This window comes from Palaemon carinicauda, chromosome 44 (assembly GCF_036898095.1).
Source record: "Palaemon carinicauda isolate YSFRI2023 chromosome 44, ASM3689809v2, whole genome shotgun sequence".
NCBI classification, from domain to species: domain Eukaryota; kingdom Metazoa; phylum Arthropoda; class Malacostraca; order Decapoda; family Palaemonidae; genus Palaemon; species Palaemon carinicauda.
The window spans coordinates 42,146,978-42,166,046 of record NC_090768.1 but is presented as its reverse complement, the minus strand read 5'-3'; the positions used below and the strand labels follow the sequence as shown (position 1 = coordinate 42,166,046).

The 19,069-nt window shown below is 33.9% G+C and overlaps 1 protein-coding gene across 1 annotated transcript in view; it reads left to right on the top strand.

Moving 5' to 3' along the window:
• Window positions 1–2,434: 2,434 nt before the first annotated feature.
• LOC137634399 (U3 small nucleolar ribonucleoprotein protein MPP10-like) overlaps window positions 2,435–19,069 on the top strand; it is a 35,947-nt gene continuing 19,312 nt past the window's right edge. The window contains exon 1 of the mRNA XM_068366795.1: window positions 2,435–2,767. Within this exon, the coding sequence (XP_068222896.1) occupies window positions 2,435–2,767 (333 nt within the window). The remainder of the gene's footprint in view (window positions 2,768–19,069) is intronic.

Sequence of the window (19,069 nt, the reverse complement as noted above, 5' to 3'; positions counted from 1 at the left end):
TCTCACATCGTTTTTTTTATTTCCTTATTTCCTTTCCTCGCTGGGCTATTTTTCCCTGTTGGGGCCATTGGGCTTATAGAATATGGCTTTCCCAACTAGCGTTGTAGCTTAGCTAATAATAATAACAATAACAATAATAATAATAATAATAATAATAATAATAATGCAACTGAAGAATGCAATTGATCATAGTTCTACCTAGAAAAGAACTCAGAGTGAAGACCTCCGCCATGGCAGCTTATTACTCGGAACCAGCTTGTCTTAGGGTTAAATCGGTCGAACTTTTGCTCGACCTTGACCTTTGACCTAGGACTTTGAAAATTGAATCATTTCCACGTCTAAACAAAACGATTAATCCCTGAAAGTTTCACTACTCTATGAGTAAAATTGTGGCCAGGGGCAAGACCATAACCTCCTAACTTCGTTGGCAGATGCAATTATAAGGTCTTTTATACTCCATATATATATATATATATATATATATATATATATATATATATATATATATATATATATATATATATATATTTATATCTATACATATAAATATAAATATATATATATATATATATATATATATATATATATATATATATATATATATATATATATTTATATACATATTCATATGTATTTATATACATATATATACGCACATTATATACGTATATATATACATACACACACATATATATACATGTGTGTGTATGTATGTATGTATATATATACACATATATATATATATATATATATAGAGAGAGAGAGAGAGAGAGAGAGAGAGAGAGAGAGAGAGAGAGAGAGAGAGAGAGAGAGAGAGAGGACAAGCTGACGGCTCCGAAAGATTTTGAAGACGTGAAATTTCTTTCGGGAACTCGGAGAGCAGTATTGAAGCCATTTTAAAGGTCTAGATGTCTTCAGTATCTCTGTATTAGTTTTCACGCAAAAATTAATATTTTTTTATTGAAAGAACTACAAAGATATATATATATACATATATATATATATATATATATATATATATATATATATATATATATATATATATGTGTGTGTATACAATAATCCTCTTTGTATATTTCTAAATAGAAAAAATATAAATTTTTGCAAGAAAACCAGTGAAGAGATGCTGAAGACATTCGGCTCTTCAAAATGTCATCAAAACTCTGCTCTGAGACTCAGAAAGAGACTTAAAGTCTTCAAAATCTTTCGGAGCCGTCTCCTTGTCATCTATCGATTTTTTCAAAATATAGCTAATACGAGATGAAGAAGCCGGTATATACTTTGACAATGCATCCTACAATATCGAAAGTGCTTACAACCAGCTTTGGAATGTTTTTGTTAACCGTCGGAGCCCTTTTCGGAGGACTCAACTTGCCTCACGGAGAGAGAGTTCTTCAGGAACGAAACTCTCTTTGTGAGGATTATCTGTTATATCTCAACGGGAAGTTGAACACTTTCCAAAAATCTTGGACCTTCAGGCTGTTCTCGTGACTTCTACCAGAGGTGCCGCGCTTGGAGAACTGCTTTGGAGGAGGAGTTGGAACTAATGGCTCGCAGACTTCACTTCTACGAAGAGCGATAAACTTCTTTCCATTTGTTGGAAGGATGTGGAACGCCTTTGAACAAGCTCAACAATGCGAAATGACTGCAACTGGAATGAAGACCCAAATCGACCAACTCAACGAAAAGTTGAAATCCTATTGGATACTCCCAAGACTGCTTCCGGATTTGAATACAGAGAAACCTATCTGTACACTCGAAAATGGAACGGTTAGTAACCTCATGTTGGCAGGTGCTGCGGGTTGTCTTTTCGCTGGAGGCGCAATCATTGCGATGAGTGTTATGTCTTCTAAGAAAGAGGAAAAAAGAGCAAATGCCCAACAGGAGGAAGCTAACGATATTGAAGAGACCGGTGACGCTTATGCATCAGAGGAGAAGACAGAAGGAAACTCTTTGGAGATCGTATTGGAAGAGACGTCAAGTGAAGAAGAAATTTTCGAATTTTCTGAAGAAACAGAAAATGGTGAAGAATTGCAAGAAAATTATGAAGTAGAAATTAGGGAAGCATCGGAGAATAATGAACCCGAAGAAGATAATGAAACTGTGGAAATCTTAATTGAAGAATCTTCAGAAAAGGAGGAAAATTCGGATTCTTCTGAGAGCGTAAAGGAGGAAGACATTTTGGGCTCATCCGTTCAAAACCAATTTAGTTTCTTCCCTGAAGAAATGGGAGAGTCAGTGGAAGTGGATGAAGATTCAGACGAAAAGGAAGAATCTAAACCAAATACTGAAGATTCAGAAAAGGAGGAAGAAACAGTACAAAATACTGAAGATTCAGAAGAGAAGGAAAATTCGGATACTTCCGGGGGGCAAAATGGAGAAAGCCTTTTTGGGCATTTCCGTCCAAAATCGATTTAGTTTCTTGCCTGACGAAATGGAAGAATCAGAGGAAGAGGAAGAATCAGAACAAAATGCTGAAGATTTAGAAGAGGAGGAAATATCAGAACAAAATACTGAAGATTCAGATGATGAGGATGAATTGGTACAAAATACTGAAGATTCAGAAGAGAAGGAAAATTCGGATACTTCTGAGAGCGAAATCGAGAAAGACTTTTTGGGCATTTCCGTCCAAAACCGATTTAGTTTCTTGCCTGACGAAATGGAAGAATCAGAGGAAGAGGAAGAATCAGAACAAAATACTGAAGATTCAGAAGAGGAGGAAATATCAGAGCAAAATACTGAAGATTCAGATGATGAGGATGAATTGGTACAAAATACTGAAGATGCAGAAGAGGAGGAAAATTCTGATTCTTCTGAGAGCGAAATGGAGGAAGAATTTTCGGGCATTTCCGTCCAAAACCGATTTAGTTTCTTGCCTGATGAACTGGAAGAATCAGAGGAAGAGGATGAAGAATCAGAGGTAGAGGAAGAAGAATCAGTGGAAGAGGAAGAATCAGAACAAATTACTGAAGATTCAGATGATGAGGAAGAATTGGTACAAAATACTGAAGATTCAGAAGAGGAGGAAAATTCGGATTCTTCTGAGAGCGAAATGGAGAAAGAATTTTCGGGCATTTCCGTCCAAAACCAATTTAGTTTCTTGCCTGATGAACTGGAAGAATCAGAGGAAGAGGAAGAATCGGAACAAAATACTGATGATTCAGAAGAGGAGGAAGAATCAGAACAAAATGCTGAAGATTCAGTAAGTGATGAGGAATCAGAGGAAGAAGAATAATCAGGGGAAGAATCAGAGGAAGAAGAATCAGAGGAAGAGGAAGAATCAGAGGAAGAGGAAGAATCAGAGGAAGAGGAAGAATCAGAGGAAGGGGAAGAATCAGAGGAAGGGGAAGAATCAGAGGAAGAGGAAGAATCAGAGGATGAAGAAGAATCCGAGGAAGAGGATGAAGATTCAGACAATAAGGAAGAATCGGAACAAAATACTGAAGATTCAGAAGTGGATGAAGATACAGAAAAAGAGGATGAAGAAACCGAAGGCGGCCCCTGCAAAGGCAAAGGTCATCATCTGCCAAAACAAGAGCGTGCTAAAGGAATGCCCCGCAGAGCAATCCAGGGTCGTCAAAAGCCTAAAAGACAAAATCCCGGTTCAAAAAAGACCGGCAAGAAGGACGCAAAGGCCAAGAACCGAAAGAAGCAAAATGTTGAAAAACAGCCCAAGATGCACATTCCCAGGAATCAATTCCAGAGGAACAGAAGGAGGGTGTAAATCTGACGCGTCTTGCTTGGAGGATGCTTGGACCAGCTTACAAGGCTGGCTTTGCAGAAAGGAATAGCTGAGCTGCTTCTAGTATGCTGTTCCCTGGTGGGGAGGTACAAGGTCTTCGTCAGGTGAACAAAAGGTCGGATATCTAGGTCTATTCTTTCGGGTACTAACCTTCGGGTGGTTCTGGGGGAATAACCTAGAAGACCGGCTATGCAGAGGGAAAACGCTCGGCTTTTTCTACTATGCAGTCAAGTCCTTATAGGATGGCCCAAGAGAGTTCCTCTACCGAAGTATGTCTAGAGGTGCACCACCTCCTGTGTAACAGCCTGGGATAAATAAAAAAAGCTAAAAAAAAACAAAAAAACAAAAAAAAACCTAAAAAAAGAAAAGAAATAAAAAATAAAAAAAAAATTAAAAAAAAACTAAAAAAATATAAAAAAAAATTTAGACTAGTAAATCCAAAAAAAAATTACAAAAAAAATCTAAAAAAAAATTCATAAAAAATAAAAAAAATAAATAGATAAATATTAAAAAGGTATAAAAATCGATAAAAATAATTAAAAAATTTAAGAAACCCCCCAAAATACAAAAATTCAAAAATCAAGAAAAAAAAATCCCAAAAATAGAAAATCAAGAAAAAAAAATAAAAAGGTAAAAAAATCACCCCCCCCAAATAAAAGAAACATAAAAAATCAGAAAAATATAAAAAGAAAGAAAGGAGGGGAAGAGGGTCGTGGGAACCAAGCCTGCAAAAATGACAGATGGCCAAACCCACCTGATGAGCCCTTTGGTATGGGCGAAACCCTTAGGTCTTTCACAGTAGTAGTAGTAGTAGTAGTAGTAGTAGTAGTAACATTTTATATATATATATATATATATATATATATATATATATATATATATACATATATATATATATATATATATATATATATGATAAATTTTGCACATTTAGACGTGTTTTTCATATTCAAATAAGCCATATATATTTTTGATATATTAATGTCTGGATTCTCTTAACGACCTCGGGATCAGAGCCCCAGGCGAAATCACACAAAGACAAGAGCTTGTGACCGGCCGGGAATCGAACCCTGGTCCGGCAAGCTTGTATAGACAAGTGGTAGTCACTTGTCTATACAAGCTTGCCGGACCAGGGTTCGATTCCTGGCCGGTCAGAGCCCCAGGCGAAATCACACAAAGACAAGAGCTTGTGACCGGCCGGGAATCGAACTCTGGTCCGGCAAGCTTGTATAGACAAGTGATCCGGCAAGCATGTATAGACAAGTGGTAGTCACTTGTCTATACAAGCTTGCCGGACCAGGGTTCGATTCCCGGCCGGTCACAAGCTCTAGTCTTTGTGTGATTTCGTCTGGGGCTCTGACCAGCCGGGAAACGAACCCTGGTCTATATAAGCCATATATTTTTGATACATTAATGTCTGGATTCTCTTAACGACCTCGGGATCAGAGCCCCAGGCGAAATCACACAAAGACAAGAGCTTGTGACCGGCCGGGAATCGAACCCTGGTCCGGCAAGCTTGTATAGACAAGTGGTAGTCACTTGTCTATACAAGCTTGCCGGACCAGGGTTCGATTCCCGGCCGGTCAGAGCCCCAGGCGAAATCACACAAAGACAAGAGCTTGTGACCGGCCGGGAATCGAACCCTGGTCCGGCAAGCTTGTATAGACAAGTGACTACCACTTGTCTATACATGCTTGCCGGACCAGGGTTCGATTCCCGGCCGGTCAGAGCCCCAGGCAAAATCACGCAAAGACAAGAGCTTGTGACCGGCCGGGAATCGAATCCTGGTCCGGCAAGCTTGTATAGACAAGTGGTAGTCACTTGTCTATACAAGCTTGCCGGACCAGGGTTCGATTCCCGGCCGGTCACAAGCTCTTGTCTTTGCGTGATTTCGCCTGGGGCTCTGACCGGCCGGGAATCGAACCCTGGTCTATATAAGCCATATATTTTTGATACATTAATGTCTGGATTCTCTTAACGACCTCGGGATCAGAGCCCCAGGCGAAATCACACAAAGACAAGAGCTTGTGACCGGCCGGGAGTCGAACCCTTCTTCGTGGCCAAGTGGTAAGTCACTGTCTATACAAGCATCCCGGACAAAGGATTCGACTCCCGGCCGGTCACAAGCTCTTGTCTTTGTGTGATTTCGCCTGGGGCTCTGATTCCGAGGTCGTTAAGAGAATTCAGACATTAATGTATCAAAAATATATGGCTTAATGTGAATGTATTTTTATTCATGGGTACAAATTTTCGTTGTTTTATAAAAAAAAAATGTTGGTTCGTGGATTCATAAATTCGTGTATTTCCGTTTTGGAACTTTTACCTTTTTGGTTATTAGTTGAACCCCAATTATGATAGTGTTCATTTGCAATGCAATAATTATCATAGTGCACACCCAAATGAAACTTATTCGAAATAACAAATCAAAATAATTAGTAATCCACAATGATTTAGAAAATGTAGGTCACCAACACAAATCGAATGTGTCCAAGTTCCATACTAAATTCTGACAGTGTATAAAAATTTTCGTTGGATTTTTAAATTCGTGGATTCGCCCACCCACGAAGACCACGAAAATTGGTACACCACGAACAAAAATAAATAGTATAAAATAAATAGTATAAAACCTAATGACCTCTCCATTGGTAAAATATATTTCCAGGAAATTGTTTTGATTTAAAAGATGAAATACACTAAAATAAAACCCTAAAATAGATATGGTTCTAACCATTAAGAAGGACGTACTGTAAATAGTTCTGGTATTTTGAAGTATCAATTTCACCTTAATGGTGTCGAGGGAGTATGGACACAAACAAGCAGTTAGGATGAGATGAGTTGCAGGAAACTAATTGGGAGATATAGCAGCGTTACCATTTTTTTTTCATCTTGAAACTAAGCCTTTCTAATTGGGTTTCCTATTTAAATAAACACAAAATTCAAAAATAAAGATCAATCCCTATATACTAACTATTTTGAAAAGTTTTCCTTCTTAAAACTATTTTTCCCATGACATTTGTTTGGAAAAATCAACAAAATCTATAAATCGAGATGATTCCTGATATTCTTAAAAGTTATTTTTCCCATGATATTTTGTTTGGAAAAATCAACAAAATCTATAAATAAAGATGATTCCTAATATTCTTAAAGTTATTTTTCCCATGAAATTTTGTTTGGAAAATTAACAAAATCTACAAATAAAGAAAATTCCTAATATTCTTAAAGTTATTTTTCCCATGATATTTTGTTTGGAAAAATCAACAAAATCAATAAATGAAGATGATTCCTAATATTCTTAAAGTTATTTTTCCCATGATATTTTGTTTGGAACAATAAACAAAATCAATAAATAAAGATGATTCCTAATATTCTTAAAGCTATTTTTCCCATGATATTTTGTTTGGAAAAATCAACAAAATCAATAAATGAAGATGATTCCTAATATTCTTGAAGCTATTTTTCCCATGATATTTTGTTTGGAAAAATCAACAAAATCAATAAATGAAGATGATTCCTAATATTCTTAAAGTTATTTTTCCCATGATATTTTGTTTGGAACAATAAACAAAATCAATAAATGAAGATGATTCCTAATATTCTTAAAGCTATTTTTCCCATGATATTTTGTTTGGAAAAATCAACAAAATCAATAAATGAAGATGATTCCTAATATTCTTAAAGTTATTTTTCCCATGATATTTTGTTTGGAACAATAAACAAAATCAATAAATGAAGATGATTCCTAATATTCTTAAAGCTATTTTTCCCATGATATTTTGTTTGGAAAAATCAACAAAATCAATAAATGAAGATGATTCCTAATATTCTTAAAGTTATTTTTCCCATGATATTTTGTTTGGAACAATAAACAAAATCAATAAATAAAGATGATTCCTAATATTCTTAAAGCTATTTTTCCCATGATATTTTGTTTGGAAAAATCAACAAAATCAATAAATGAAGATGATTCCTAATATTCTTAAAGTTATTTTTCCCATGATATTTTGTTTGGAACAATAAACAAAATCAATAAATAAAGATGATTCCTAATATTCTTAAAGCTATTTTTCCCATGATATTTTGTTTGGAAAAATCAACAAAATCAATAAATGAAGATGATTCCTAATATTCTTAAAGCTATTTTTCCCATGATATTTTGTTTGGAAAAATCAACAAAATCAATAAATGAAGATGATTCCTAATATTCTTGAAGCTATTTTTCCCATGATATTTTGTTTGGAAAAATCAACAAAATCAATAAATGAAGATGATTCCTAATATTCTTAAAGTTATTTTTCCCATGATATTTTGTTTGGAACAATAAACAAAATCAATAAATAAAGATGATTCCTAATATTCTTAAAGCTATTTTTCCCATGATATTTTGTTTGGAAAAATCAACAAAATCAATAAATGAAGATGATTCCTAATATTCTTGAAGCTATTTTTCCCATGATATTTTGTTTGGAAAATTAACCAAATCTACAAATAAAGAAAATTCCTAATAATCTTAAAGCTATTCTCCTATGACACTTTGTTTGAAAAAATCAACAATATCTGTAAATTAAGATGATTCCTAATATTCTTAAAGCTATTTATCCCATGGCATTTTGTTTGGAACAATAAACAAAATCTATAAATAAAGAAGATTCCTAATATTCTTAAAGCTATTTATCCCATGGCATTTTGTTTGGAACAATAAACAAAATCTATAAATAAAGAAGATTCCTAATATTCTTAAAGCTATTTATCCCATGGCATTTTGTTTGGAACAATAAACAAAATCTATAGATAAAGAAGATTCCTAATATTCTTAAAGCTATTTTTCCCATAACATTTTGTTTGGAAAAATCATAGATGCAATAAACGAAAAAAATCGACTCTTAAAACCCCGTTTTGTTCCCGAAATCATATTACGGTAACCTACAACTAGTTCGCAAACTCAGCAAAACACGAACAGGCATACTGGAAAACGAAACCAGGCGCTAGTAAAGTGGTTTACATTCACTCAATTACCGAGGCCGATTCATACCCGCTGAAAGCCTTAATATAGAGTCGCGTACGCCCACGAACATACAGACCCATTCATTTACGCACGCCTACGCTCTTCTTAGACTACTAAGCCTATATAACAGGAGAGATAGATAAAGGTTTGAAAGCCGGTATGTTGACGAGAAATTAGTCAGTGACTCCAATTGTCAATCTCTTTCCTCAGACTCAAGAATTATGCAGATTTTGAAAATATTTCTGTATACATTTGCAGCGTTTTTTTATCCGTTTTTTTTTTTATTTGCAGGCAAATATTTTTACCTTATACTCCTTATCTCTCTCCATCTTTTTTTTCTCAAAATACGCATTTTTACCGGAAGGGAACGGCCCCCGGTCCTTCGGTGATTTATTAGGGAACCTATTGCCAGCTCCAATGACATATAAATAAATAAATAAATATATATATATATATATATATATATATATATATATATATACACATACATACACATATATATGTATGTATATATATACACACATATATATATATGTGTGTATATATATATATATATATATATATATATATATATATATATATATATATATAAAAGAGCATGAAGTGTTTGCCAGCTCCATGACCTTATATTACACACACTGTGTATATATATATATATATATATATATATATATATATATATATATATATATATATATTCTTGTCGAAAGATTTAACCCTGAGAATTAGGAAAAGGTTTGTTAAGACTGCAATGATTTAGTCCGTCTATAGTTTGACGGCTGGGGTAGGTCCGAACTCAAGTTGAAAAGTGTATGCGAGTTGCAATCACCTCTTACATAACATTTGCTGAGAACCAGGAGGTAAATGACCTTTAAAACTCTTCTCTAAAAGGGAAAATTACTTTCGTAGCATTACAACCGTAGCCACAATCTTAGTAATTAATAGTAAAAGACCCAATAGGGAAACTCATAAAATAGAGATAACATCTCTACTGGAATAACAATAAGAACGTTAGTTTTATTTAAAGTATGGTTTAAGAGAGAGTATGTAATATAAATTGCAAAGGGTAATTAATTTTTCAGTTCATTTTGATTATAGTTCTTGGAATTTTGAGTTGAAGGATATAGCAGTAATTTGTTGGTGATAGTAAAGTATGGGAAAATACTGAAGGGAATAATCCCTCAGGATTAGAGGCATGAAGTTGAGAATGTATTGCGTAAATTAAGAAAAAAAGCATTATGGCTTTTAAAGGCCGCTGATGAATGGCAGAGGCAAGGGACAGCGACATTGCCCTATCAAGCAGGACAATGCCCTGGAGACTGATCACATACACAGTACATATGATCAGCGCCCAAGCTCCCTCTCCACCCAAGCTAGGACCAAGGCGGCCAGGCAATGGCTGCTGATGACTCAGCAGATAGACCTATAGGCTCCCCCCAAACCCCCAATCCTTAGCTCACAAGGATGGTGAGGTTGCATCGACCAAAGGCACTAACGTGTGAGTTTGAGCGGGACTCGAACTCCACTCTGGCGTTCACCAGTCACGGACGTTACCACATCGGCCACCACAACCATTAAGTAATAGTTAAACTAACATTTTTTATATATAATCGAGAGCAGGCATCAACATGCGAGTGGATAGTTTAGTATTAGAGTGGGAGTCATAAAAAATACGGTCTTTTTTCATGTCGCTTCTTTTCTTAGAATTACTGATGACGGACTGGGAAAAGTAGTAATTACGGTAAGCGTAGGAACAAAAGGCAAGAAACCTAACTATTATTAGACAACACGTGTCTCCATGCAACAGAATGTACTCGATAGAAGCTGAAAAGGATGACGTGGAATAACAGTTATTATTATTATTATTATTATTATTATTATTATTATTATTATTATTATTATTATCATTATTATTATTATTATTATTATTAATATTACTTGCTAAGCTACAACCCTATTTGGAAAAGCAGGATGCTATAAGCCCAGGGGATCCAACAGGGAAAATAACCCAGTGAGGACAGGAAAAAAGGAAAAATAAAATATTCTAAGAAGAGTAACAACATTAAAATAAATATCGCCTATATAGACTTTAACAAAACATGAGGAAGAGCAATTAGATGGAATAGTGTGCCCGAGTGTACCCTCAAGCAAGACTCTAACCCAAAACAGTCGAAGACCATGGTACAGAGGCTATGGCACTACCCAAGACTAGAGAACAATGGTTTGATTTTGGAGTGTCCTTCTCCTAGAAGAGCCGCCTACCATAGCTAAGGAGTCTCTTCTACCTTTAGCAAGAGGAAAGTGGCCACTGAACAATGACAGTGCCGTAGTTAACCTCTTGTATGAAGAAGAAGTTTATGTAAAAAATGTACATAAAGGAAATCCTATGAACTTCAAAAGTTCAACCTTGCAGCAAATGTGTAAGTTGAACAGGCCGACATAAGTCTTTTCATAGTTTATATATGAAATATCTGTTTTGATGTTGTTACTGTTTTTAAAATATTTAATTTTGATTTTTCATTATTTCTCATATCGTTTACTTATTTCCTTCCCTCACTGGGGTATTTTTCCCTGTTGGAGCCCTTGGGCTTATAGCATCGTGCTTTTCCAACTAGGGTTGTAGCTTAGCTAATAATAATAATAATAATAATAATAATAATAATAATAATAATAATAATAATAATAATTCAGATTATGAATGATGTTGAAGTTTGGCAACAGAAAGTGAATAATTCCGTACCATAATAGCAATCAATAACATTTAAGTCATTTTGATTCCGAAGTACCTTTAAAAATTAATGTTTATATAATAAAGTTTATTGTCGTCTTCGAATAATTAATGTTAACAACACGAAAGAACATTAATTTCGAGGAGTGAAATCTTATGGCTGAACATTAATGATTAAATTCCATCTTAAATTTCGCCAACGCTTGCCTCTTCTTGGAAATAGTAATACCCACAAAAGGGTTTATATACTTTTCTGAAAATTTAATATCAGAGCATATAACTATTTCTTCATTTTTGCGTTCGATTTATGCAGTATAATAGTCGAAATAGAAACAAAGAATTTAACAAAAATAGTATACCATAACTACCTTCAATATTTTATGATTGTATGTCTCCATTTCCTCACCTTGCGATATGATTACGATCCACTAATACCAAATGGCTAGCTAAGAAAAAAAAAAAAAAAGGTAAATCATTATTATTACTATTATTGTTATTATTACCCAAGCTACAACCCTAGATGGAAAAGCAAAATGCTATAAGCCCTAGGGCTCCAAGAGAGAAAAATAGGACGCAAGGGACTAGCCACCTCACACCACAAATACTTGCTGAAAACCGGTCGGTAACAGGTTCAAGGGAGGACGCCCCCCCCCCCCACCCGACCCCCACCCCACCCCGTCAAGGCCCCTTCCATAAGCAGTTGTGCTTCCCTTTGTGAAATGAAAATAAAGTACCACCCTCATATACAGATGTCATCTAAACACTCAAAAGCCTTCTAGACATTCAAACTGTCAAATGGCAGGACAACAGTCAGCTACAACAAAGACAAGATGATACAAGACCACCCGCGTAATGACAAAGTTAAATCACAAAATACGAGAAAGAAAATGTTGACAGAAAGTAACAATTGGTACTGCGAAAATAATCTCATTCCTCCGCGCGTTATATGTTGAGAGAGAGAGAGAGAGAGAGAGAGAGAGAGAGAGAGAGAGAGAGAGAGAGAGAGAGAGAATATAAAATTTAGGCCTTAAGCAAAGCACTGGGGCATCAAAGGCCATTCAGCGCTGTATAATGTAAATTAATCATACCCATACTCTCACATTTGGTATCATTTTAACTTCTAAAACCAATCATACAACTTTCATACAATAATATCTAAATGCAAAATAAGGAGGGAGTAAACGGATTAAAAAAAAAATAAATTAATAAAGTTAATCAAACCAAAACTATGTATATTTTTTTTTTCAAGTATAGTGTACTACAAGTTTCCCCCAGTATATCTCTTAAAGTTTTGTCGTGGAGAAAATGAGTCCTCCTTTGAAGATTAAAAACAGGACAATCGACTAAAATATGTTTAATATCTATTGTCACTTGACAGGTATTACAAAGAGCGGCCTGTCTCCCTTCACTACTCTTCACTAAATAATTGTGGGTTGCATGTGTATGACCAATACACAGTCTAGTTAAAATAGCATCCCTCCTACTAGTAGAGTTACAAGATGACCTTTAATCTACTGAAGGGTGGATTTAAAATGCTCTTATTTGTATAATATGAGATTATAGCTACGTAAAAAAAAAAAACAACAACAACAACAACAACTCATACTGGAAGGATTGAAAATTTTGACCAATAATTAGGTGTTAAAAACATCGTCATCCAACAATTCTTGTCTTTTATTCTTATGAATAAATGTATTTCATATAATAAAGAAAAAGCAGTTAAATTCAAAGCTTGTTTAAAAGTTATATTTTGTACAATATTCCACGTTAATGCTATGAATAATAATTTGATACAACTTATGTTTCATTGCTGCAAGAATTAATAAAGCCAAAACAGATTATATAAACCAGTGCACTCTTGTATCTAAACAGTTTTTCATGTATTTTTTTTTTCTTGTAGCCCTGAAATTCATATTAACTGTTCTAAAATAATCAAAAGCAATTTTCTGTCCTCGGTTTTTACGGCGACATAATTCCAGGAGCTAATAGCTAAACTTCCTCTCCAAGTTCCCTTATTTTTTCAGGTTATCCTAAACCATCGTCTCGGGATATTGGAAAATAAAATGAGTTCTGGGCAACAAAATGCCATATATAAGCAACTTTTACCCACAAAGATCAACCGAAAAAAGAAACCAAATTAGTTTTGAACAACCTAATAAATAACCTTTCGTTTGATTGTCTCTCAATTCGAGGTCACTTTTTCCCCCATCGAATCAGGGAACCCTTAAATAAACAATTGTATTTACTTTGTCCTAGTGACCACACGTTTCACTTTGTCTTTTGGTAAAGGTAGAAAATGATACATTTCATAGAATCTTATAGAATTAAAATCCAAATTTCACATTATTTCAACGATCTTAGGGAATAATTGAAAATATGTATACATAAACATAAAATATGAATGCATACACAAAGTTATACAGACTAGACGTAAATCTATAGGGAAAGGTTTATGAGCAAATAGATCCTAGAATAGATGAAGCAAACGAAAAGACATTGTTTCTAGGGAAAGTAGTTTGGTGTTGGAGTTAGTAGGCCTACTTTTAAAATTTATTAAGTGTAGATGGTAGAAAAGTAACCTCCCCTAAATAGTAAAACGCAGGTATGGCTATGCTGTATATATATATATATATATATATATATATATATATATATATATATATATATATATATATATATATATATATATAGACAGGTCGCGTACACTATTCTATGAATAATGAACGAATGAATGGAAGAGGCCGCTGTAAGGAAGGCGGTAGAAAGTGTAAAACAGAAATACAACTTTTATTAAAAAGACACATTTACATGAACAAGTATATGTAGAGGAAACGGATAGACATAATGAAATGGGAAAATATTGGCTCATTACATAAAATAAACCCAAGACAGTAAATAAATAACGTTAATGAATAAGGGTAAAAATATTTTCGAATTTTCCTTTGATCCTAAACCATGTTTAATGCTTTTACCTTTTCCAGCTTGGTTTTTTCATACCCTTGATTTTTTCATAGGCTTAAATCTTCTTAAAATTTTATAAAAATTTATGTAAAACCAAATAAACTTTAATATGTTTCAATTCTGAAAAGATATCTATAAGAAAAAAAAAAAGCTGAATAGAATTATTTAATCAGCTTAAACTAAGCTCTCGACTCTACCCAACATATCTTCACACAGCTTCTAGAAAATTAACGAACCTGTCTTCTTCCAAGCGAACTATTCCTTTCACAAAATCATAGCCTTCAAATATCAATCGTGAAACATAATCATACTCTTCAAATATTAATCGTTTGAAAACAAAATTAATGATAATAAATAAAAAAAATCATATCCATACTGTATCACATTGCTGCAATCATTACTAGGAAAAAAAAAAACTTGCATTTGGGCGTTAATCTAACCTAATACAATTTATGACTGTGTTTAATCGCGTTACTATGTATTCGTTTCTTTACGCTGTTTTATGGGGTTAAGATACATGAATAACTATCAACTTGGTTAATTTCAACACTGCAGACTGTCCAAAAAAAAAAAAAAAAAAAAAAAAAAAAAAAAAAAAAAAAAAAAAAAAAAAAACCGAATTAAAAGAAAAGAAAATTAACGAAGATCAATTGGTTATACGCGATAAATCATAATTAGATTTACACATGAAGAAATGAATAAATAACTTCATCATTTTTTAACTTATTACTAAAGGATCTATGAACTAAACTAGATTTATTAGTTCGGGCCATACGCCTAGAGACGCGAATCAGATGCGGTCTATCTGGGAATACAACTCTTCAAATAGACAGTGAAGTTACGAGGTCGGACAGCGAGATAGAAGTCAAGACGAGGGAATAACGTTCTAATAGAAGGCTATTAAGTGGATGCAGCTAGGGGTTGATGAGTAGCCTCAAAGAACCAAAATTTAAGTTTGCAGTAAATTGCGTGAGGTGGACTCATGGCATTACCCCTCTACGAGACTAACTGGTTATAAAATAATTTTGGATATATACATTCTCATTCATAATTATGGATTTTTTTAATAATATATTTCATATAACGAAGCTTATCCATTAATTTAAGCATCGATATTATTTAACACTTTCTTAAGAAGGCAGAATACTCATGAACAGGATTGATCTCTACAGAGGAAGTGTGGAGATTATGCATTACAAAATTTACTAATTCCAATACATTATGAACTTTAAGCGTTCAATTTGAGGTATTAATACTTACTTATCCTTTCTCCCTACACTAGAATCTGTAATGATGATTCACCATTATGTAGAAAAAGACAAAACCATTTGTAAAATAAGATTAATCTCAAAAGAACCATCTTGGTTTTTCGTAGTTTATTTATACAATTGAAGCTATGTTTTCTTGAACGCACCACGCACACATTCGTAAAAACATTTTCTCATGAATCGACGCATATGTAAGTGAATTGGATAATCCTGCTTTGGCATTAATTCTCATAAAAGTCCACATTTCGAAAGGTGGTTAATCTTGAAAAAGCTTTCGTCGCTCCCACTAAAGCTTTTACTGATTCCTTGGCATCAAAGAAACACATTATTTTCGAATGCGAGAGACTACTTTGCGAATGGATGGGACAGAATATTTTTTATTGAATCTTCGTTTATGTATTTTTTTTTTTTTTTTTTTTTTTTTTTTTTTTTGCACTGCAAGGGATAAGAAAGAAGTTATTTTGTACTAGCTTCTAAACTTAGAAGACACTATTATTTCTGTTTAAAAAAAAAAAAAAAAAAAAAAAAAAAAAAAAATTTGATAAAATATATAAAGAAAAGATCGTCATTCTCCGTTTGAATGGTTAAAAATTCATTGATGGAGCTCTTATTATAAAAAGGCATATTACTTAAAACTGGATCTATCGCTTTCCTTTGCAATCTGGCACCACTTTCTTTTCAGGCCTGATAATTATAAGGTTATAAGTCTAGTTTTATTGGCCATCAAGACACGTTGGCATGATTTATCAACCATCAAACCGTTTCTCTTAGTAAGGGAAAAGAACCAGAGAGAAAGCAGCATAAAGGTTAACTCCATTTTCCATACTTTATAAAACCGTTGAATCATGGATGAACTACATGCCCAGAAAGCAGTAGGTATGAGGGGTAGATGGAGATGGTTTAGTCATGCTCTTTGCACTCAACAAGAGAGATTAGTTCACCAAACGTTCAGCTGGGCTCCAGAAGGCACTAGAAGAGTTGGAAGACCCAGGCCTACATGGCCGAGGACTATGAAGCACAAAGTAAGAGATGATGAATGAAGAAGTATTGAATTAAAAGCTCAAGATGGAGACGACTGGAGAAATCTATCCGAGGCCCTATGCGTCAATAGGCGTAGGGGGAGATGATGATTTCATACACAATACTAAATGGGAGACATCGGCGAAGTGTCGAACCTCCACAAAAAAAAAAAAAAAAAAAAAAAAAAAAAAAAAAAAAAAAAAAAAACACCTGTATCAACTGTATCATGTCATTCTTCATACAATAAAAGATATATAAACTGTATAATAGACACTTGAAATGTGTCAGGAGAATATGTTACCAAGGAATTCTTCTAAAGGCATTTTTCAAATCTAAACCTGTCAATAAAATTAAATAGAATTTTAGCTTTGTTTTGAAATAAATGAAGTTTTTCGCGTATAAGTCTGAACCGCTATCTTCTCAACTTTACGAAATAATGAAAGACTATCCTCTGGAAACACCTAGCGAACCAAATCCGTCTTGTTGAAAACTAGACGAGCTAATTAATATTGAGTTTATCAAGTCCTCCCACAAGATTACAAAAATAGCAAGAAAACGAAATTTTTGAGCTTCGAACGATGAAGAAAATCTATTTCTGACCTGGGGAAGAGTTGATTTTTAAAAAGGAAAAACACAGTAGTTATTTATGTACTGATATTTTTTTTTTCTAAATGTAAATATTTTAAAGGGAATTGATTTGATTAGTTAACGTCTGTCTGATAAAAAAATAAACAAAAGCACGGGGGTGGGGGAAATAATCGTTTAGATAATGCCACATTCTTATAAACCTTAGTTACAGGTAATCACAGCAATTCTCGGTAGAGTGGTCCAAAAAGCAATGAAACATGGCCAATAATGAAGACTTGATGCAAAAAGAATGAGCCAACGAGATACTGAGGCATTGGTCGAAATAAAATAATGAAATCTCTCTCTCTCTCTCTCTCTCTCTCTCTCTCTCTCTCTCTCTCTCTCTCTCTCTCTGCTTTCCACTAAACCTGGCATCTAGCTTTATTCCCTCTTACTCCAACTCAAAATGAAATTTTGATGAGTCCTTTCAAGACAATTAAGAATTCCGAAAATATTGTTATGCTAAATTATTCTTATCATACCAGTCGCCTTTTCCTCGGCCATTTATAATTTTCTGTCAAAGCGAAAGTAATCAATTCAGCGAACTACAGAACTATAGAAATTATTATAAAGTTATTTTTCTTATGGGTTTTCACAATAGAAAATATCACCTGACTATATGACCTTCGTTGTTTTGATACCAGTTTATTACCTTATTTATATATAATTTATCAATGCAATTATTTTAATTCCATGGTAGTAATAATTTAAATTCGGCGTTCCAAAATCTAGAAATCAGATTATATTTCATTAACTATGGGTGTCAATGGTACTTTTCCATCGGCAAAAGAAGTCTCTGAAATTAATTTTGTCTCACGAAATGAAAGATAATTTTTTTACAACTAATAGAAAATAAGTTTCCTATCGCAATATTTAGTATAGAAAAAAACGAATCATTTTAAACTTGAACAATTATATTTTTGGTACATTGAAATGGACAATACCCCTTTTCAAAAACTTTTTGAAAAGCGATCGTGATGATTGTTTGAACTGGAGGAGGAAAAAACATCTCTTCTCCTGACTTCCGAAGAGAACTGACTTGAAATCTTTCAGTATTTCTAAAGTTAATGTTTTTCCCTTCTTCAAACTTTTTGTGTTTAAATTAAATCCACTTTGATTCATGCATCCATTATCATTACTTTCCCCCAGTTGATTACTGGGCCTACGCTGTTAAAAATTCGCATTAAAAAAACGGTAAATGCCTAGAAACATTCATTCCAGGATTTTTACCTATTTAAAAACGGATATATTGACGTAAAAGAGTGATACAGTCACCAAACCTAAAAGATAATAACAAAGTAGAGTAAAAATTACGGTCCCCTGTACTTTACTGATATACGACTGAGAACAGTATAATTTAACGGAGATTTTATGATTAAAATTATGGGTTTTTGAACAGTGTAGTTATTATGGTTATACCAGACATGAGAGGCCTCATAAATTTCTCTTTTCATTTAAGAAATGAAATATGAATTATCTTTCAGTTCTCGGAGTCAATGTGTGACGTTGCTGCAACCCGTCTTCAACACGAAATGCTTATCCGGAAAAAATGGTTTGGGCATGTTCTTCGCACTCCCCAAGAGAGATTAGTTCACCAAACTTTCAACTGGGCTCCACAAGGCACCAGAAGAGTTGGAAGACCTAGGCCTAAATGGCTGAGGACTATGAAGCGTGAAGTAGGAGATGAATGGAGAAGTATTGATTTAAAAGCTCAAGATAGA